The sequence below is a fragment of the Scophthalmus maximus genome, chromosome 16 (assembly GCF_022379125.1).
Source record: "Scophthalmus maximus strain ysfricsl-2021 chromosome 16, ASM2237912v1, whole genome shotgun sequence".
Classification (NCBI taxonomy): Eukaryota; Metazoa; Chordata; class Actinopteri; order Pleuronectiformes; family Scophthalmidae; genus Scophthalmus; species Scophthalmus maximus.
Window position 1 is genome coordinate 271,061 of NC_061530.1, and position 23,456 is coordinate 294,516.

At 40.9% G+C, this 23,456-nt stretch overlaps 1 protein-coding gene across 1 annotated transcript in view; it reads right to left on the bottom strand.

The window, feature by feature from the left end:
* Window positions 1-2,349: 2,349 nt before the first annotated feature.
* Window positions 2,350-23,456, bottom strand: part of tmem108 (transmembrane protein 108) — a 40,001-nt gene continuing 18,894 nt past the window's right edge. Inside the window, exons 2-5 of the mRNA XM_035612738.2 lie at window positions 18,157-18,240; window positions 7,722-8,345; window positions 6,701-6,852; window positions 2,350-4,690 (exon numbers count right to left, since the gene is read on the bottom strand). Coding sequence (XP_035468631.2) covers window positions 4,574-4,690; window positions 6,701-6,852; window positions 7,722-8,345; window positions 18,157-18,196 — 933 coding nt within the window. The 5' untranslated portion in view covers window positions 18,197-18,240 and the 3' untranslated portion in view covers window positions 2,350-4,573. The remainder of the gene's footprint in view (window positions 4,691-6,700; window positions 6,853-7,721; window positions 8,346-18,156; window positions 18,241-23,456) is intronic.

The window sequence follows — 23,456 nt, forward strand, 5'->3', positions numbered from 1 at the left end:
TTGTTTGACTTCCTAAATCTTAATATATATTTTTTCCTGCTGTGTTTTTCCTTTATTTCCTGAAATCAGTTTTGATATAATTTTGCATGTATTCTTCTAACCACCTGTCGCTGTATGATATATATATATATATATATATATATATATATATATATAACATTTTAAATTTATTGTTAGATATTTCAATTGGCTGTGGCTCGGGACAACATTGTAGACAGCTACCACAAGAGATATGACTTATGACTCATAAATTCTACTTCAGGACTTACGATATATCAATTTTGAATTACCATGTGTATTTCAATTTGTCATTCCTAAAATGTCAACTTCTTCCTGGCAGAAATTTGTTTCATCATTGATTTTCTCAAGACAAAAATGTATGAGCAGCTGTTGTATGTAATATTTTACAAAGTTGTATGTATTTTTTGGATTTTAAATGGCTAAAACTGTCATATGGATCCCAAAACAAATCCTCAAGGATTTAGTTTTTGAGTAAAAAGCAATGTCTTCTGGGTGTGCATGACGCTGTCATCTACCTGCTGCAGCAGGCCCATTCACACCTGGATGGGGTTGGTGTCTCTGTGAGAATCACATTTTTTGATTTCTCAACCTTTCCGAAGAATTGCTGCAGGTGATGGGTGTCGACGCGCCCACCTTCTCCTGGATCACTGACTCCCTCACAGGCAGGCCACAGTTTATCCGACTGGGCAGTGTTCTGTCTGACATGGTGCTGAGTGGTACAGGATCTCCACAGGGGACTGTGCTGTCTCCTTTCCTGTTCACCGTATACACCACTGACTTTCAGTACAACTCTGAGTTGTGTCACTTGCAGAAGTTTTCTGATGACTCTGCAGTGGTTGGGTGTATACAGGATGGACAGGAGGGAGAGTACAGAGCGCTGGTAGGTAGGTTTGTGGAGCGGGCGGGAGCAAATCACCTGCTGCTTAAAGTGGACAAGACCAGAGAGATGTTGATCGGCTTCAGGAGGAAGATGAGATCTTCACAGCCCCTTTTCATTCTGGGGGAGGAGGTGGAGACAGTGGAGGACTACAAGTACCTGGGAGTCAACATCGACAACGGACTGAACTGGAAAACCAACAGCCTGGTTGTGTACAAGAAGGGGATGAGCAAACTCTACTTCCTGAGGAAGCTGAGATCCTTCAATGTGCAGCAGGATGTTGGAGATGTTCTATCAGTCTGTTGTTGCCAGTGTACTGTTCTTCACTGTGGTCTGCTGGGGGAGCAGCATCGGAGCCAGCGACACAAACAGACTGAACAAACTGATCAAGAAAGCTGGCTCCCTAATAGGCTGCAAGATGGACGCGTTTGAAGCTGTGGTGGAGAGGAGGACTATGAACAAACTGTTATCCATCATGGATAAACCCTGACCATCATCTCCACCTCACACTGGACAGACAGCAGAGCTCTTTCTCCAATACACTGACTCAGCTTCACTGTCATGAGGACAAGAAATCTTTCCTGCCACTTGTCATGAGACTTTACAACACCTCACCTCTGTCTGACAGAGACTCTGGACTCTATTTAAACACAATTCCAGCACATTGCACCTTCATGTTACTATGTTCCTCTGCACGCTACTGGTAACTGATTGCACATTACATACAATTGCACTATTTATGTACATTCTTTATATTTACTTATTACTTATTACTAATTCTTAGACATTTTGCAATTTTATGTTTTTACACTTTTTCTTACATTTTGTTAGGTTGTGTAATTAATACCTGTTGTAACACTGGAATTTCCTAGGTTAGGATCAATAAAGTTCATCATCTATCTATCTAGACATAAATCCAGCCATTTACACATCTTAGTTTGATATAACCTCCGAAAATCCTTTTTAATAGATGAAACTTCAAATTCCTGTGATACTACCTCAGAATATGACCCCCCCCCCCCCCCCCCCCCCCCAAAAAAAACCCAGTTATCAGTCATGCTTTTTGGATTTGAACAGGCCTACAAATTTAAGTAAATAACACTCACATCAAATTAAACCTCTCAGCAGAAAAGCAGGCTTGTAAACAGATTATTGAACTAACGTCATTTTCCCTGAGCTGGAGGTCACTTGACCAGATGCAGCACAAAGAGAATATTCCAGCTCACTACATCAATGGAAGTGCTGTGGTCGGCAAGACTGTTAAAGCTGCTTTGTTATTTTGTTATACAACCAACAGATGTGATATCTAACTCACATATGCTGTAAATGTATTGCTCAACATTGTTTTTGGACCTCTTGTCTAAATCAGATCATACAGCAAGGACAAAACATGAGGAAGTATACCCAATGATTAATTTTACTATTTAAAGATAATAAATCAGACAGAACAGTCAATTTTCTTCTTTTTGTTTTATTGCTCAGCAGTAAAAAGTACACTGTATACTACAGTACAAAAAATACATAATGTTGAACACTGCTCCACCGTGCCACTATACCTTTTGTAAAATATCCATTTTTTGAGCGTGCAAAACAACAAGCCCACCTGTGAGCATCCAATGCAGGAAATATCAATATGTTTAACTTTGTCATTCATCATCACTGCTCAAATCAATGATTTCAGAACAACAATGCAGAAAATCTTTAGCGACAATAGAGGCAGGCAGCATTGATTATTGAATAAAATGCAGCAATGCAGAGTAAAAGATGATAGAAGGGCCACAGGTTCAATAATTAAACAAAAGTATTCAAACGCCTCTGTACGTGCTCACAGTAATTATACAGCTAACTGTCAATTTTTTGTCAGTGTTTTCATTGGTAAAATTGTTATACCATATTCTATCCACCATATTATGTGGTTCAGGAATTTATTCTCAATCATTCAACATTTCAACTAAGACAATTTGCTTTTAATGGACAAATACATTATTTGGGAAACACTTACAGTAGCGAGGAATGGTCTAATTGTTTCCTACAGTGCTGAGAAAGTCGTTCTCAAATACAGTAGTAGCGACTCCACAATCCAGACAAGCAGACCAACAGACAGACATACAGAGGCAGACACACAGACAGACAAAGAAAACAGGTCAACTGAGCTGAAAGTGATACAAAGTCTTGTTTGACTTAAAGTAACAGTGATATTTGGTTTAGGGGGGAGCACATTTCAATGAATTTGTCCATACTTACACACTTGACTGCACACTCACACAGAATGCTTACATGCACAATCAAGGCATTCATACACATACTGATATATAAAGGGCCAACATGAACAATTAAGACATCTATGTGGTCCCTCTTAAGAGAAGCTGGTGACACATGAGGGGGAAAGCCATTCAAAGTCAGTTCGCTCAGAACTGACAGATGTTGACCCCAAATCATCCAAATAGTCTGCTCAAATTTACCATTAAAATCTGGGCTTGTATTTATCAACCTGCTCAGAGATACAAAATGAAAGTTTGTCACTTGAACTCCTGTTTTCAGATAAAACATTCATCTTTTTTTTTCCCAACCTAAAGTGCTCTTGATCTATAGAGAACTCCTGAGGCTAATTTGGTTAAAAGTTGACCGTTAGATTCCATAGACAGGGACAGAGGTCAAGACATGCCCCCTGCGTCATGTTTTAAAGTGATTGTACAGAATATCATTGTCTGGATGAATAATACGTTAGCTGTATAATCTATAATCAGGTAGGTTTAGACTAATATTTTCATATCAGCTGTCTTTTCATATTGTCTGTACTTATCAGTGTGGGACTAAACTATTTTTATTATACTTGGGAGTCTGATGTACAGCACCTTCTCTAGCACCAGAACATTTCTTTCTTCCCCCAGTTTCGTTAGTTTTAGTGTTCTGCCCAATTCTGTCACTATATATTATTGTTGTGTTCACCACTACTGGGGATACTGAGGACTTGACACAAAAAAATGAAGCTAAAAACCATGAAGTTTTCCAAAATATTAACAATAGGGCAGGTGTAATCCTTATTTGTGATTGCCAATTCCTGTATGTGATTAATTAATTAATCGTGATCACTTGAGAGTTCTTGGGAAAGGTTTAGTTGTTCAACTTGATGGCTCTTTGGGCATTCGTAACTTTCTTGGTATGATAGTTTGATAAATACAGACCCCGATTTCATCAACAGTATTTTGCCATAAATCTCTGCCCAGTCCCCAAGTAAATATTGTAGGTGCTATATTCAAGTTCAACAGGCTATAAGTATTTTGGGATTGATTTTAAAGGAAAAGTAAAATTACAACTTCTATGTTTTCATAGAACATTTCTCTCTCTAAAAGAAGCAAAATCCACAGTGTACTTACAATCAAGCCACTGTCATGAAATAAAACCACATATTCTCTGTATTTTAGAAAGACAATAAAAACCTTTTATCACAATTAAGCCTTTTGTAGAAAATGTACATCAGAAAAATATGCAGGTGCATCCTCATAGTAAATAGTGTATGTTTACATCACTCCTCTTTCAGGTTGCTCTTTGTTTTGATAATATACAGTATTAAGTCAAGGTCTCTGAATATTTACCACATACATATAAAAAATAGATAACAACACAAAGGAGAGTAGAAGAGGAGAATCCAGCAACGTCTCTCGTTTTCTGTCTCTAGATGGCAGAAGCCTTGTCTCTGTTGATGAAGAGGGTCTCCTGGCAGAAGGGGTTAACCAGGACCACACTGCTGCCACTGTAGTCTCCATTAGGGGGTAGATAGGTGTCATGGTCCTGCAAATGCACATGCAACAAAATGAGAGATCAATTTAACACAGGTGCCTGACTCTTAAATAATAGCTGTGAATCATATTTCAGGGGTCACCATTAGGGCACAAACTGCTGTCTACTGTATCTAAGTCACTCTCTCCAGGCAGACAGTTTAGTGTGGAGGCAAACAGAATAAGATGTGGGGTTTTTTGCACCCCAGGGATTTTAAGGAAATGGTGAACAAAGATATCTGACATAGCTAGATGAACAAAGATACAAAGGGAGGTAGATGGGAGGCTGGAATAGCTCAATGGATGGAGAGACAAAAGGGAGGGATGACTCAGAATGAACAAGGCAATGGAGAGGTCCAATGCCTGTGGGGGGGGTGGTTAAGAATTGGCCTTTGATGGTGAGTCAGCAGTTATGAGGCAGTGCTGGAGGAAAGAGTGATAAACAAAGTGACTTGTTTTATAGCAGAGATGAGGCCATTTTATCAGCAAGATCCAATCAAATGAAATTAATGCTGTCATTTAGGTTTACAATCATTTATACCAGAGCTCTCCCATTTACTTACAGCACTATTTTTAATTTTTTAAATTTGATTTGTATAGCGCCATATCACAACATACATTGTCTCAGAGCACTTTACATAGTCCGGTCAATATTACAATATTACAGGGAAAACCCAACAAATCCCACAATGAGCAAAGAGAAAAAACTCCCTTTTAACAGGAAGAAAGTTGTTGACTCAGTTGTGGGCGGAGCTTCTGTCTCGACCGGTTGGGGTGAGGAGAGAGAGGAGGAAGAGAGGAGAGGTGGGCAGAAAGAGGGTGGGAGGAGAGACAGTAGGAGAGAAGAGAGAGAGAGGACAGTTGTACAACCGCCGCTGTAATCTCTACCAGACTGATACTTATAATTAATAAATACAATTATGTTGTTGTTATTATTAGTGATGATTTTTATTATTTTTATTATTATTATTATTATTATTATTATTAATAATAATAATAAAAATAATAAAAAAAATAATAATAATAATAACAATAATAATGACGGGTTTGGGTCCTGCAGCTCTGGGGTCAGCTTCCCTAGTCAGCATTAGGGAAGCTATAAGGCTGCTGCTCTACAGAGACAGGTAAAGGCGGGGGAGAATAAAACCTAGGCGTCACCAGGGGCATCCTACACATGATCCAACCTCAGCTTCCCCCTCCTGATGCCTCCACAGAAGGTAAAAGAATGCAATTGTAAATTAATCAAGGAGTAAAAGATGAAACATACACACAATGAATTGGTAACTGTGCAGAAGATGATAAAATGACATGCAAACTGAACAAAGCAGTGATAATTCAATCAAAATGATATGAGATAGAAGATGAGGGAGATTGCAGATTTAATTCTCACTAAAGCCCATATGAATCCATGTCATATTCTACAATATCCAACAGATGGTGCTGTAATGCACCAAAAAACAAGCTGTTCCACAGTTGGAATTGATTATCATTGGGCAAACAATGACAAGTTGCCTGAGTGAGTGCGAATTTGATTTATCTATTTTCCTCAATACAATTTTAGAGAACATATCATGAGAAAACTGGCAAAAGTATGGGGTGGATTGAAAAAATTACAAACACCTCATTGAATAGATTGTACACACATTTAGTTTGAATGAGGGTTGGAAATTTTGCAGAGAATTTATATGGACTGGATGGTTTTGTGAAGAGAATTTAGCAATGCTTCAGCTATTTTATAAAGCCAAAGTTCTACAGTTATTCTCTGAATTTTAAATACTGGATGTGGCAATCTAAGAATCATTACTTATTGCCCAGAGGAAAATTTATTTTGCTCGTTCCAAATAGCATCATATAAATTGTAACCTCCGCAAGCATCCAGGCATTGCTGTCAGGGGGGATGGGACATGGATTCTCCTATTGTTTTCATTGTCATTAGAACTATTCTAAGGACTGATATCAAGTAAATATCGCATCACTGTGCAGTTTTATATACTAATAGAGACAGTGAGCCAGTAGTTTGTACCTCACTCTCCAGAGTGTGTATTTCTCTGGGAAGCTCCACAGCGTGCCTGCTGAAGTAGTCCATGGTGATGGCATTGTTCCAGTAGCTGAGGTTGCTCTCCTGACTTGATGACTTCTTCTTCCTCCTCATGCAGCACACAGTCAACAGCACAGCTACAGTGGGCAGAGGCAGGAAAAGAAAATGAGGGGTTAGTACAGTTGTTGGAAAAGATGCTGCTTCAAATAAATAGCTTGTGAAAGTGCCCACATGAGCTGCTCAGGTTGAGTTTGTTGTTTGCTTCAGGAAAATATGCCACAGGTAGAATACTTTGTGGTGGAAGGAAAAAGATCAACCCTAAAATACTGTCAGAAATATCTACTGGTGATGTGCCTATAGCTGTCAGGTAAACAACAAAGCAGTCAGGTGTTTAGGAATTGTATTAGGGGGAAAAAAACATTATCAAAGGGGAAGAAATATCTATCAATCCATCTATCCAGGCTCTGTTGGCTGTCAAAAGAAAGAAAGTGAAAGTTTTCTTTAAGGAATAGTTTGACATTTTGGAAATGATTTAGTTAAATGAGTTAAATGAACTTTCTTATAATTCTGTAAAATATGCTACAGTTGCAGTCAATTATCTTATTTGAGATTATCTTAACATAAAGACTAAAAGCAAGGGAAAACAGCTGCCTTGTCTCTGACCTAAGATAACCAAATTCTCTTATAAGCACCTTCAAAGCTCAACAAATTCATTGATCCTGTTTTTAATGCTTACACAAAGGTATACAATGTCAGGTTGTAATTTTACGCTTTGTTCTGTGCTTGATTCTGGCCTCTCCAGTCATTATGCTATTCTAATCTAAGCCAACTTGAAGCTGACTATCTACAAATGTTGTATAGATCTTCTCACCTTAATCTAATACAAATAATCCAGTTCGTCAAAAAATTATTACTATCAGTAACAGTATTTGTATTAAAGTTAAGGTCATCTTGCATTTGTATGTTCTTTAATTAAATCTCTTTTTAAGATGTGCTGACTACTTACAACATGAAGACACAGGCACACTGATGGCCAACACGATCCAAACAATTTCCATCCTGCTCAAGCAGATAGTCATGCGGGAGGGCGGGGAGTTGATGGTGGGGTCTGAGCTGTTGCTGTATGTCCAGGGGTCCTGGGTGGTGGCAGGCACCTGCCTATTAAGGAAGTTCTTGCTGGCTGTAGAAGGGGCCTCCGAGCTGTTCCCCTTAGCAGGTGCCTCCTCAACTAAGCTGCTGTTAGACAGCAGCCCTCCATATGAAGTTACATTCCCAAGCAACTGTATGAGAGGGGGATTGTCTGTGCCTTTACCTTGATAAACCGGACCATGACCCTCCTCATTGGTTGTCTCGATGGGTGCAGTGTGGTTGTTTGGGATTATTGTGGGACCCAGCCTTTTGAGGCTTGGCTCAGTGGATAGGGCTATGGTGGACGCAGTAAAGGTTAGATTCTCTGGTGGGCTCTCCAGTGGGGAATCAGATTTTGCATGAGTGTCTACTGCCAGGTGGGGAGATTCGGGAGGAGTGTGGGCGGCTGCCATGGAGACAGAGTCCTGGGACGTCTGGCCGAGGTACAGCTCCTGTGCTGATGACACCAGTCCTACTGGCAGTGCTAGGAATGCTAGAACATCTGCAGGTAAAAAGAGAGATAAAGGTTAACACATAAGGATTTAGAATACCCTTTACATTCATAAATTACAAGACAATTTCCATGTGTGTATTTTCAGCAAAGTGAGACAATTACAAGTACAGCCTGGCAGCTGAAACAAACAGCTCAGTGTTCAGAAGAGACATGTGGCATTATCATGTATTAAGCAGACAGCAAAAAATTCATACATGGAGGATATCTATCAGCCATATATCTGGACAAGTCCGGGAACCCATCTCCTTTGTGAGCTGTGATGTGACAGACAGTTAGTGTGTCAACCTGGAAACCCGGGGGAGGAACTGTAGCACAGCAAAAAACCCTCCTCACCCATATTCTCTGCCTTTTCTCCATGTTTGTGAACAAATCATATTCGTTGTGTATTCCTGTTCTGTTGTGTGTTTTCACTGATAATGAGTGTAACCTTGAGCTGGATTTATTGTGGAACCACATATTAACGTGTCGAGTTATTTCTCTCCGCCACACAACACTGAGAGCGTCCGCTCAAACTACTTCCTGTTTCTGACATACATAAGATCATTCTGCCATATATTAAATCTTTTTACGTCCATCGTAAAAGTGACAAACAATTCCTGTTTTGCATGTATCACAAATTTTCCCGTGTCACGTCTTGTGTGTGTTTTCGTGACAAAACGTACTTTGGTGAAAGATCGTGTAATACTGGTGTGTGTTAACCCCCATCGCCGATGAGTCACATAGTGTGAACAGCACAACGACTGAAAGCCTGCGATTACAAGAAAGTACATGGTGTATTATGAAAGGTACAGCGATCTTGCGACTTTGAAAACTGTGTAGTGTGTCCGAGGCGTTGGTGGACGACTGACTCTAGCCACAGCCGCCCTCTTTTGGACCACTAGCTGAAATGTAGATATGCTGCTTAATTCACACAGATACGGTAGACTACTGATAAGCTAACAGTTTATCCTGTTGAAATAAATAACACTTTCAAAACATTTTATTTGAATTTATATACATCTGAGTTTCTAGCAGATGATTAAGATATACATACATTCCTAACTAACCGGGATGCTACTTCCATAGGTTGTGATATGATTTTTTTTGGGATAAGCCCCTTACATTAAAGGAGTCTCCAATGCAATCAAGATAGTGCAAAGTGGCAAGGCCCCTGGACGGGATGGATATCCAATTGAATTTTACAAGATATTTTCTTCCAAATGAGCCCCATCATCGGCTTGAAATGTTTAAGTATTCTCTTGGTCGAAAGGCCTTGCCACAAACACTCACAGAAGCTACTGTTACAATTCTATTGAAAGGATCCAAAAGAATGTGGCCCATATGGGCAAATATTGCTTCTGAACAGACATGTAAAGATATTAGCCAAACTTCTTGCTATTAGCTTATATACAGTTATGACAGATATAATCTCCATGGAATTAAACTGCTTTATTGGGCGTCTTCATTCTTTTACTAATATTCGCAGGCCTCTTAGTGTTGTCCACTCCTCCACATCTTCCCAAGGTGGTGGTTTCCTTGGATGTGGAGAAGGTGTTCAACCAAGTTGAGTGGCATGGCTTGTTTGCAGTATTGAAAAAACTCAGAATTGGATCAAAATTGATATCATAGATTCACCTTCTATATGCCTCACTTAAAGCATTTTCAATAACTGATAAATTGTGTTCCAGGCCTTTTTTCCACTGTCAAGGGCTTTTCTCAGGGTTGTCCTCTCAGTCCACTCCTCTTTGCTTTGGCCTCAGTCATTTTTGTGTCATGCTTGAAACCTCACAAACCTCCACAGGAAAAACATAGACGTATCCCTATATGCCGACGAGCTATTGCTATATATTTCAGACCCTTTGGCACGTGCCTTTGCCATTGTAAATATGCTACATCAATTCAGCAGTTTCTCTGACAATAAACTAAACTTTTCAAAAAGTGTTTTCCAAGTAACAATCCAGCCATGAAAATTGCTGAAATGGACTTGGCCTTCCCTGTCTCTGGATAAGGATATAAATATTTGGGAATCTCTATCTGGTATTTACGAAAAAAATGATCAGCCTTTGATCAATAATCTTAAAATCTGGTGGCAAACTCACAATAAATAGTTAATAGAATACAAGTCCCAAATACTGACTGTTGCCAATCAGAGGCAGTGGAGTAACTTCCACTCTTAGGATTTTCTCTCAATCTCTGGGCTACTGTATTTCAGTTGTTATCTAAATGATTTGACAAGGAAACTCAACCCATTGCTGAATTGGCAATCTTTGTAATTCTAGGGGAGGGTGCATCATTTATGAAAAAAATAAAAATCGTGTTTGCCTTTGCTACTCTTCTTGCCCGGAGAAGGATTTTGTGGGAGTGGAAATTGGAAAAAATCCACCCAAAGCATCTGCTTGGATGAATGAAGGTAGAAGGTAAAGCACTATATGCATTGGTGCATGGATACAGCATAATTGACAGCTAAGACCGTTCAACAGGTGAAGGTGTAGGTGGACATGCAGTGGACAAACTCTGTCAGGCCCACCACTGCTCCTCAAAATATGGTGACTTCTGGTTTCAAAAAACTAAAATGGCGAAGCCCAAAATGCTTAATCGAGGCTTCAAAATGGCCATTCACAAACCAATGGGTGACATCACGGTGGGTTGTTTTTTCAATGATCAAGGCTATTGGTCTTCGTCTGCATACAAATGTCACCTCCTGCCATCCTAGATGCTCAAAGCTATGAATGCTCTGTGAATCTGCTGGCTCTGACATTACATTACGGCATACCTTCTCAATCTTAACTATTAATTATCAGCTTTCACCTCTATTGGTGTAGGTTTTGATGGCCTTATTCCATGTTATTGCAGTCTAATTAGCATGGAGGTCATTCCGCCAAATCTAACTTATTGCAATCATTGAAATGAATACATTTTTACTATAATACTGACTAATCTCACCCGCTATCTCCAGCGCAGCTGATTAGCTCATGGAGCTGCAGATAGTGAAGTTGAAAAACAATGACTCCATCATTTCCCTTTTCAATATAACTAATACGTTAACCCTGCACCCGACAACCGGCATGTCAGTCATGGTCATATATATATATATATATATATATATATATACAGTATATGTATAAGATGCTATAGTTGAGTCTGTTGTGTTGATTTCAAGCTACGTTGTTACCTGGTCGGTGAGATGCTGAGCTGAAAGATAACCACGTAGCTACTTTCACAGCTTGTCAGCTGAGTGGAAGCTAATGTGTGAGCATCTTAGCCCATTCTACATGTAACGCTATGTTTTAACATTAATAGTAATGTAACTAACGGTAACGTGACATGTATTCACACCTAACTGTTTTGTCTGGGTCTCGCACTTTGGCTCTTGCCCTCCAACCAAACAGGACCAGTAGTCGCATTTACAAAAGTTAAGTCTGTTTTCCAAGTTGAACGTTTCCCTTGCATGTTGATAGCAGAGGCTCTGCCGCTCTATTGACACGGCAGTGGCGAACCATGAGTTACTGTTTGTGACCATTAACATTGTACATTACCAGCTAAATATTGCTAAAGATGACATGTTTTGATGAGTTCCATCCATTGAAATAATGATTCAGAAACTAGATTGATAGAGTAGAGAATACCTGGTTTAGCAGAGGGCAGTGGTGGAATGTTACTAGTATATTTACTCAAGTACTGAACTTTAGTACAATACAATTTAGAAGAACTTGTACTTGCGTATTCCCATTGCATTTTCTCCTACTTTATACTTCCACTCCACTACATTTCAGACAGAAATATTGTAACATGTAGATGTATCATGTGTTGAAATTAGCTTTCCCATTAATATAAAGAATAACGGTTGATATATTGATATTGAAAATCTTTTAGTCTGTAATATCGGCATGGGCCCCAAAAATCCAATATCGGTCAGGCTCTACTAGAAATGCAGGAATGCATAGGAAAACAGGCAAGGCTGTTACATTTATAAATACTAACTAATTAACTGACTATCTGAAAATATCAATATATCATGACATTGTGTAGATGTATTTTCAAACTTTCTGCTGTGACTGTATTTGTTGATAGAGACCTGTCTATTTTGTTCTATACAGTATTTGTTATATTGCTGTATGTAATATAGTAGTATGTATGTGTGCAGGTATATCATTTGCATCTGTGTTTTTACACATGCAGAAGGAGAAAAATTGGTATATTCTGTCACAACTTCTGTGCACCTGCCTGATGGACTGGGAGCGTAAGTAGGATGAATGCAGACAAAGAGCCTGGCCCTGCCTCCATAAAGACAAGAAGCTGAGAAGCTGAGAAGCAGGCACAGAAAGTGAACAAGTTACATGATTGAAAAGGCCCAATAAGCGAACTGAGCTTTATCAACATCCATTATTGAATTGAAGCACTGGAAAGAACATGAGACAATTGGATGGAGAAGAGAAGAAAAGTCAGTTTGGACAGGGAGGGAAAATGTGCAAAGGGGAGGTCAGAGCCAGATGTGTAGTGTAGAGTAAGAAACGTGTTCTCATCAGAGATAAGAAATGGACAAAATAAACGATAGATTAGACACATTAGACCAAGGATCAAACAGGATATTTAAAGGAAACTAAAGGGTGAGAGGTATATGGGGATGTCGGAGGCCCTGTTTTAACATTGGTCTTGCGCAGTAACACTCAGAATGAATTATTATACCATTGGACCTGACATGACGACGACAATTTTCTCAATCTTTATTCAAAAGAGGACAAAAGGAGCAATTGGTGTGAAAAGATTTAAGTAATAACATTGAATAGCAGGTTTTTCTCTTTGCCATTCCACTGTATGCTTTTATCTGCAGGGGAGGCGGCGCACAGTGAACATTGTTATCACTCACGCCAACCTGTTGTCCTCACCATCAATACCACCCAACCAATCATGTCAGAGTAGCACCTGCTAATATCATGGAAACAAACAAGGACAAGGTAAAATTACAGGGGAGATAAGTCTCTATCCGTCCCCATTTATTTGACAAATGGCATCAAACCTGTTTTCCATTTACTATGCTCAGGGTGAATGGTGGGAGGGGCAATATATGCAGGAAACCTGCTGAATTTGGGCCCTTTTGAATACATAGGCAGCTGGTGACATCAATATATCATGTTGCAGAGCAGGATCCTGTGCACTGATCCAATCCAGGCTTTGTCCCACCAATTGTTCACCAATGTCAGGGGACAGTGAAAGAGCGTGTGTCAATTTACGTTGGATCATATGGGGGCGGCTGTGGCTCAGGACGTAGAGTCATTCGTCCACCAACCCGAAGGTTGGCGGTTTGATCCCAGCTACCGCCAGCACACATGCCGTTGTGTCCTTTGGCAAGATACTTAACCCTAACTTGCCTCTGACATCTCTTCTGACAGTGTATGAATGTGACAGAAAAATGCGTGGTAAATAGCAGCGCTGTATGAATGTGTGTGTGAATGGGTGAAGGTGACTTTCCTGTAAAGCGCTTTGAGTGGTCTATATGACTAGAAAAGCACTATATAAATACAGTCCATTTACATATAACATTTACCCCAGCTGATAAATTGCTGCCTTTATTTCGTTTTTCATGGACCAACTCATAAGCTAAGACTCCATTCTGAACAAACAGTGTTGAGGCACAACAAGACTTCCAGGCTTATCAATCATACCAAGTACTTAGTGTGCTTGTGCACCAGCCTGACTGCATGATCAATCCAGAGGGGAGCTACTTGCTGTGAAAGTAAGGACAGAAATATTTTCTTTTCTTTCAAGGGGTTGAAATTGATGTGGCCTGAACGTGCAAGGTGACAATCTGCCGACAAAGAAAGTGCTGGAGCACCTGGTTGTACCGCATCAACAGTGGGCAACTGGCAGGGGCAAAATATGAAATGGAGACTCTACAGGGGCCAAAAATAGAAGCTGCAAAATCATCCATCAACAAGGCTTGTGACAGTTCGACAGTCTGTTCTTCTGAATTGTTACCATTTTGTCATCTCCCTGCTCCGGCAGCAGGAGTTGGAATAATAAAAGAACCTTATGTACAGTTTAGGGAACAAAATTTATACATCAAATGAGAATCTGGCCATGGTCACTTTAACAAATCAAACTGTAAGATTAAATACCTGATAGGGGTTGAAAGCCCAAATTTGTCGAAAGTCGATGTGTAATGTGATGAAAATCGAGTCAACTTTGACGAATCACAAATGGAATATGATTCATTCAACTGTTCTTCTTTTAGTAAACACAACAGGGCATCGACACTTGTGAATTACTGATGTTGTGATTTTGTGAATAATCTGCCTCTGCAAGCGATAAAGTTTCATCATTGCTAAAATTGAATCTTATCAGGAATGTAAACATTTAAGTCATTTTTTAACTGGTAAACAGATTAACGGATCAGCTTTATTGAGCACAAAACTAGGCCCGATCCTTTGTTTCACATCAACTGCAAAAAAAACTTGATCGTCCGGCGCCCCATGTTCAGAGGCTTGATTCCTCCTGCAGCAGCCGTGGGTTCAACTCTGACCTCGTCTGATCTAAAGCTGTGTTTGCATGAGGTTATTCCTGCCAAGGAGGTTCAACCAACTATTAATTCCAAGGGTTCTCTTACTTTTCCCACCAGCACTGTGAATGTTTGATTGGTGTGTTCAATAAAGACAAGGACAATTCTAATTGTTTGTGTGTTATTAGCTTAAGCATATTGTTTATAGGGTTAGGGTTTGCCTCAAAATAAAAGATCATTGCTTGCTCCTCTCTCATTACCAACACCAAGGAAATCCATTGAGCAAGGATCAATCCCAACCTTCAAATGCTTTAGCTGAGCTGCTCAGTGATCAACAAATCACACTGTGGTTGTAGTGTGCAGCTTTTAAGTGTGAATGAGTATAAACTATCTGTGAAACTTCCTTAGATAAATTAATGTACTCGTGCTACTACTATTCTGTTACCCCTCCTAAAATTATGCTCATTTTCAAAATAGTATTACTTTTGTGAATGACTTCTGCATCGTGGCACCTCTTCTTGTAGTTTTTTTTAGAGATACCGAAGGCTCTGGACATTGTGGATCTGTCGTGGCTGACATGCCTCTTCAATGATGCATGATCAGCGGCAGACCGGTGGTGGTTCTCCTTTTTTTTTAAAAAAGGGGACCAGAGGGTGTGCTCCAACTATCAGGGAATCACACTCCTCAGCTTGCCTGGGAAAGATTATTCCAGGGTACTGGAAAGGAGGATCTGACTGATTGTCGAACCTCGGATTCAAGAGGAACAATGGGGATTCCGTCCTGCTCGCGGAACAGTGGACCAGCTTTTGACTCTAGCTGGGTTACTACGGGGGTCATGGGAGTATGACTGGGGGGTACTGCAGGAATATGGGGTACCTGACCATTTGCTACGGGCCGCCCGGTCCTTGTATAACTGAAGTGAGAGCGGTTCGGGAGCCTCAGAATTGCCATGCTGCTTTTTGCGGATGATGTGGTTCTGTTGGCATCATCGGACCACGACCTCCAGTGCGCACTGGGCGGTTGGCAGCCGAGTGTGAAGTGGTGTGGATGAAGATCAGCACTTCTAATGCTGAGGCCATGGTTCTCTTCTGGAATACGATAGATTGCTCACTTGGGGTCTGGGCGGATTGGGGCTGCAGCAGCAGTAATGCAGGCGTTGTACTGGTCCGTAGAGGTGAAGAGGGAGCTGAGCCAGTAGGATTAGCGGAAAAAGAAGGATGGATGGAATCTGACAAGGATCCTCATCAAGAACGGGGGTAAACATGGCGATCAGCACCGTAATCGAAACGCAGACGCTAACGTTCTCATGTGGGAAAGCTTGTGTAGTGGCTTGCAATGAAAGGTGGAAGAGTGGGCAGGCTAAAGCAGCTTAAATAAAATGCATAATATGAGTTTTCCCAATTGAATACATAGAAAAGGATCAGCTGGGCCATCAGCTGATGAGGGCTCTGCTGTCAGCTGATACAGCAGATACTGGATCGTGGCTGAGCTTGACTTTGAGGCCTCTATAACAAACGCTGAGCTCAATATGTTTGTGTTAATTTATATACAGGATAATTCAATCATATTGTTTGTTGTTATTATTAGTTAAGCTGTAAGGGAAAAAAAACAAATACTAAATCACAATATGTTAAAGCTACTGTCAAGTAATAAAAGGTGGATGAATGATGCATTAGAAAGCCTGATCATCCATTTCACCCCATAAGGAAACTGCTTTTTCTTCCTATTTGGTTGTAGAAGCACACTCATCTTTCATGAATGTAGCTCCTCTTAATTTATACAGCTTTAGACAGCTTTCTCCAGTCACACATCTTACTTGACTTGCTATAAGTTTTGTAAGTTAGTCTCATGGCAAGAAATATGGTTGTATAAATAGCGTAATTTTTAAAGAAATACAAAAAGACAAATTCTTTTGGTTTGCTCTTGGGTGTGTTTCTCTGCCATTCTGGGTAGAGTGTCTGTCCCGTGGGGGAGAAACAGACAGATCATCCTGCATATCCTGTGGACCACTGGGACTGTCCGGCCGCAGGACTGGATAGGTGGAGTGGTGGGGAGGTGGAGCGGGGTGGGCTCTACAGATGTGAGCCCTATGATAAGAAGAAAAGCTTTCATAACAGGATAATGGCTTCCTGTTTGAATGCTCTGCAAATTGTTTGTCAGGTTACAGAAGCTTTAAACACAGACGTGTTTATCTGAGGATCAGGCGGAAAGAGAATGCAAAAACAAGCACAACAAAGAGTCCTTGGGCTGTTTACTGCGATAATGATTTACCTACGGCGACTGTGACAGCGAGAATGAATCTGACAGGAAGGAGAAACATTAAACAGGAAGTTGTCTGGAATCTGGGGATAACACTGAATTGCAGGCCTGCAGAATTTCAACATTTCCACTGGTGATTGCGGCTTTAAAAAGGACCACAAACATTTGCAACAACACACTATAATTAAAGACAAGACAAAGCTCAAGCCTTGTGCACTTGAAGGCCTTGTCATTGAAATGCCAAATAACAGAGGAGCAAAAAACAGCACAGAGGATGACCAGAGCAAAATTCTTGTTATGACATATGATCATCCATCTTAGTTATCCACTATCTTTAGCATCTTTTCTCTTGCCTGCGGCCTTATGATGTTAAGGCACCTGCAGATGGCTGGTCCAGAGAGAGAAATGAGAAATATCTCTGTACTGCACAGAGACGGAGAGCTCAGGTGGGCCTCTTAGCTCTGCACACTGTAAAATGGCAAACCTGATGGAAGTGTAATGTGCCTAAGGAAACACAGACCTCGGCTAGTCTGCAGCGGAATGAACAAAAGCAAAAGTGAGCGCTACATTTTCAAATTAATTTATCTGGATAATACCAAAAAAAGAGGCTCTAAAATATTGTGTTAATGTAAACACTATACGAGGCTGGTCCACAGCTTCAACTCAGACCTTAAGATTAAAGTAACCTTGCCCCTCCTCTGCTACAGCTTATAGCACTTGGCTCACACTTCTGAGGAATTGAAACAGATTTGTCAGAGACAGCCTTTGGCCCCACTGCCCTGAGGTGGAGCTTGAGGGAAAAATCCCAGATGTCACCATCCTCATTGGCTTACCAGTTCCAACCAGTAGCATCACAAATATAGCTGGGAAACTATATTACTTACTTACATTGTCTACAATTTCTTTTCTTTTCACAGTCTACTACAAAAACCTTTCTGTGTATGCTGACATACTGATCAAAATATTTCACATTAAATAAAATAAATCAATTAACAGAAAAAAGTTCTATAGATATCTGCTGTTCATTAATGCAGCAGATATCTATCGAACCCCCCCTTCACTCACTCAGCAGCTGGCAGTGCAGGACCTGCAGGCTCGTCTTCATGGTATCATGTGATCTGGCTCCTCCTCCACAGTGCTCATGGCTCTCTAGTAAAGAGAGAGAGAGAGAGAGTGAAAAGAAAAGAGGTATGATGAAAGGTATCAATATCACATTCATGGTAAAGTATTAACGTGAAATACTGTGATTATGTCAGGGCAGGTTTAAGAAGACTAGACAGAAAAGGAAGGTGTTTAAAGCTCAGCCTTGACACTTTAATGCAATGACTGTCAGACAACAGTTACTTCTCACTGCCGATAAAATGGATGATATAGAACTAATATTTTGCAATAAAAAACCAAGTAGGTCTGCAGTTGTGGTGAGCCTCAGCTACTAGGCTTTCAGATCAGCATTAACATCCTACAGCCTGCACTGTAAATGATTGCTGTTAATTTACACCAAGATTTCAAGAGTATTAAAGGAGACATTATGCTCATATTCAGGTTCATACTTTTCATTTGGGTGACCACTTGAAAAGGTTTACATGCTCTAATGTTTAGAAAAGGTATCAGTGATCTCATACTGTCCATTCCTGCTGCTCCTCTTTTCACTCTCTGTCTAAAACGCCCGGAAATATTTTAGCCCCTCCTCCCGATAAACCCAAGTCTGCTCTGATTGGCGAGCTGGCCCAGTGTGTTGAGATTGGTCAACCGATTTCAAAATGTGTCGGAAATGTCACGCCCCTTCACCAGAAAAGTGGAGATTATCAGATTGCAGTCAAGGTTACCCCGAAATAGTCCAACTGTGAAATCACAGTGGGAGAGAAATCTGAACCAGTCGTTCAAAGCCAGGCTATAGGGTTTAGCCAGCTCACAAAAAAACACAGGGTGTTCACAGTTTGGGGGCCAGCAGGCTCCACAGACACATTGTGTGCACATACACATAATATGTCACCTTTAACCGGTTATTTGTTAAAACAGCTGTTACTTGTGATGGAGCAGGCCCCAAATGCATAGTGCAGTAAAAAAATAATTTTAATAAATTGAAAACAAAATAATAGACATAATTTGAAAGTGTGTCACGGGGCAGCCTCAAACCCACAACATTCGGGATGTGAGACAGATGCCCTAGCAATTAGGCTGAACCAATAGGCTCCAATGATGCACAGCACAGCTAGAAAACCATCCTGTTCCTTGACATCTCTGGAACCAACCGGATTCCAGCCCAGCCGCCCGCCGACACCGTAGCCCCATGCCACCTGCCTCGCTCCTGCTCCAACACCTGTGCTCTGCCTCTGTAGTTGGAGATTCTCTTAATAAATCATGTTCAATGAATTCTGAGTCCTGGGTCTACATTTGTGTCCTGCAATAACAATTCCATAACAAATGGGTTAATGTGACTTGTCCTGTAGCGCTTGGAGTGGAGACTTAGAAAAGTTAAGACTAGAAAAGCATTATATAAATATAGTCCATTTACCTTTATATTATGATGTCGTATTGGATATTTATTATATTGTATATGCTTTTAGGATGTTAGCCTCAAACAAAAACAATACAAATTGGAAAAACACTCTTTGTCCGCATGGGTCCACTTTTATACGACACAAAATCTGAATGAAAATAATAATCTAAAATATGCCACTAAACTGGCCATCAAGGCTAATTTTTCTGATGTAATACACACAAAATGTTTTCCTTGTTCCAGCCCTGACTATAGTGCCGTGGGCTCAGTAGTAATATAGTGTGAGTAACTGAAAAAAGATGAGGCTTCAAGAATAGTAGCAAGAGCAGAACATTTGATTTCCCAGCTTCACATCTAAAGAAATGATACTAGCTGCAACCCTCCCAAACCCTTGCAAACCATGCATCCACTCACGGCAACACCATAATGCTACAGTGATACCACTGTTGTCTTTCTGTGGTCAAATGGGCTCAATGGCTTGGTGTGTGAAGAGAGCAGCTGAGCTTCTCCACAGCGATTACACCTCATGATTACACCTCATTGTGGGCACGCTCTCATTTACAGGGCACAAGAGGTGAGACTGAGGGAAGGTGGGTAGGAGTGTGGAGACCTCCCGAAAGGGAGTGTTTTATTTGTACTTGTTATCGCAGAGCAGAGCAGGGCTTTTGTCACGAAAGGAGGACAAGCTGTATGAAGAAATGACAGGCTGCTCAGGCCGGGAGGCTGGGGAGCAGAATCATAGTTCAGCTCTACGCACAGTCACACACATGCAGGTACAAGGTAACATGAGACGACAAGTTAGGGTTGTGCCACTGCCAAAACCCTGGACAGGATGAGCGGTTCAGTGGCAACTTCTGACAGGTAGCTCAAACTTGTTTGCTGACGGGAAGCTGAAGAGGGCTTATGTCTTTGTGGCTGCACTACAGACAGAGGCTATGCATGGGGCAGAGTAAAACCATTTTCAGATAGCTATGGACTGAATGTCTGGTAAGACCTGGAGGTGAGCAGCTCATGTTCATGCAGTTGGCAAGAAATAAGGAGGCAACTCCATATGTATAAGACAGCAGATGAATTCACCCTCTCGAGTCAAGTCAAGGAAACTTTGGGTTTAAGGTGCTTAACAATCTGTACAGCCGATATACAGACTTACCTTATACCCCCTCTAGTAAAAACGTAAGTGCCATTTCCAGGTGGGCAACAGTAGAGAAAATACTGATCCTCTGCCTCTCATTAAAAAAAATGAAAATACACTTACTTAAGCAATAATAGATGTACAGGTAAAAATATAGTACATTAACCGTGTCAGCTTAGCACTGTGAACAAAGCAGCCACACTTTCTGCTGGAGAGGAAAAAAAAGTTGCATGGCAACTGACATGCACACAGACGGCAGCCATCACCATAGCAACCTTAATAGGAGTGATATTCAAATTATTCACAAGGACATTTTGGGGCTAAAACAGAATTGGGGAGGGAAAAAAAGGAGAACAGAAATTGAGGGTGAGAAATCCAGTCACAAGTCGAAGGCCTGACTGCTGCTCTAAGTAGTGTGTCTGAAGGGGGCACAGACTAGGTCACCTCAGACAGCAGGGATTACAATGCTTTTCATTTTGGACTTCCTTTTATTCTGTGGTGCAGAAGGTTGGGTGAGAGCTTCTCCATAACCAGAGAAGAGGAGGAGGGAAGGGAAATGAGGGAGTTGATGATGAGGGTGTGAACTACAGTGTTGTGCTCTCACGGTCAACTGATAACTGGACCTTGCTCTAACCAATGTTTTCCTTCACTCCAGTTTGGACGTCACATCTCTTTAGAATATAGAGCGATTTGTGCCAGCTAGAGACTGAGGAGGAAGTTACAGCATTAAAGGAGATGAAGTGTGAAAGCTGCAGCTTTGAATCAACTGGACAGATACATGTAGCAAAATACAGTGATATATGTATAAAGACCAAGAGAACTGCTGCAACGCTACCTCTCCCTTAGTGTTGTCACGACTCATGCCTGACCGCCTATTAACCTTGTTTCTGATGAGTTGCTCCTCCCTGCTGAGTGTGTGTGGCTTCATACCTGTTCCTCATCAGCTCAGCAAGTCGTGCTCTAATCGCCAGATTGTTTTACCTGTTCAGTGGTATAGCCGCCAGCCAAACTCTTGCTAGAACTCTCACTTATATTTTAAACCATTTTGCTCCTCACTCCTGTTCTGTTCTGCCTTAAATTCGACCCGCCAGTTTCTGTCACATGGAGCCCAGCCTAGACTAGAATCCTCAGCCAAATTTTCTACCTGCCTCACCCCTGCTCGCCAGCCAAACTGCTCAGCATCACAATCCCTCTTTCTCCATATCATCTGAATTTTTGTTATTAAAACCCTTATACTACTCTCTTTGTCTGTAATCTGCTATTTGAGTCCAATATCCTGGTAAAGGGCTGCTGTGCCCGACAGCTCTTCCGGCAGTGTATGAATGTGACAGAAAAAGCGCAGTAAAAAGCAGGATTGTAGGAATGTGTGTGATTGTACGAATGTGACTTGTGCTGTAAAGAACTTTGAGTGGTCACAAAGACTAGAAAAGCTCTACATAAAGTCCATTTACCATTTAAACCTTAACAACTGAGGTCCTATTTTTTTGGAAGTATTATATATTTTTTCATTTTCTATTGTCTTTTTTACCAGACTTATGATCATAGACTATCTATACTATATTAATAGCTGGTAACATCAGTGATTTCATTGCATCAAAGCCAAGAGTCAATGTGATTTCACAGAGTATAGTTCGATTTCAGTTCTGAGAAAACCAACTTTTCTCAGCCCTGCACTTCCGCAACGACCCAAGGGACATGCCCGGGGAAGAAGGCGTCCATTCTTCCTTTGATGTTGATGAAATCAGCACAGTCCCTGATAGCATTATGGCTGCGTCTTGCTCGGTCCATGTGTTTCCTGCGCTTGTTGACGAGGCCCCGACCCGGCTGAGATTGTAGAAAGGCTTCACCTCTGGGTGTTGCTGCCATCTACGTGACCTTGCAGAGCCACCAGATGCTTGGAACCAATCACGGAAGACTGAGGCTTATTGTGTTATAGGGAAGCTAATAACTGATTACGGCTGTGAACAATTATGTTATGAAATTATTTTCCCTCATTGGGAGTTTCAGTGACTCAAGCACAAGAGAGACTCTGGGGCTTTGATAACTTAATTGTCCTGCCAGAATACACACACAAGTGATTGATTACGAGTATTGATTCAGTGCAAATAAAGGCTGAAATGAAATGCAAGCAGCAAGAACTACGAAGCAGGAATAGAGTTCCTGGTAGACTTCTAACCCTTCCATTCTTGAGAGACGGTTCATATTGCTGAGTCACTGTGTTGCTGTCAGCTGTTGCCCTACATGGTAATCCTGGCAGGATGAATTGCTAAAGCTGCATCATGAAGGCTGGTTGAGGATGTGAAGGTTATCAATCAGTGCCATCACTGTCCTCAAGGCCCTGCTCACGGTACCACAACACACCGGCCATTAAAAGAACATAAGGCTCCCAGCATGCAGTTCACTCTGACCATAACAACAGAAGGCAGACATCTCCCTCCCAGTTCAAGCCAGCCACCATCGTGTATCGATAACAGTCAAGTCAAGTAGAACTTTATTTGTCCCCAAAGGGACAATTGGTTGTGAACACACGTACAAGACACACAACACAATAAATACATAAAAGTAAAAAGTCTGTGTTAATGTACAGCTAAAATTAACTAAAAATGAAAATAAGAAGCCTTATTCACCAGTTACACCATGCATATGTGTATGAAGCTGACGATGTGAATAAGGTATTATCTTTAATACACTGTTTCATTTAACAAACAGTGTGTGTGTGTGTGTGTGTGTGTG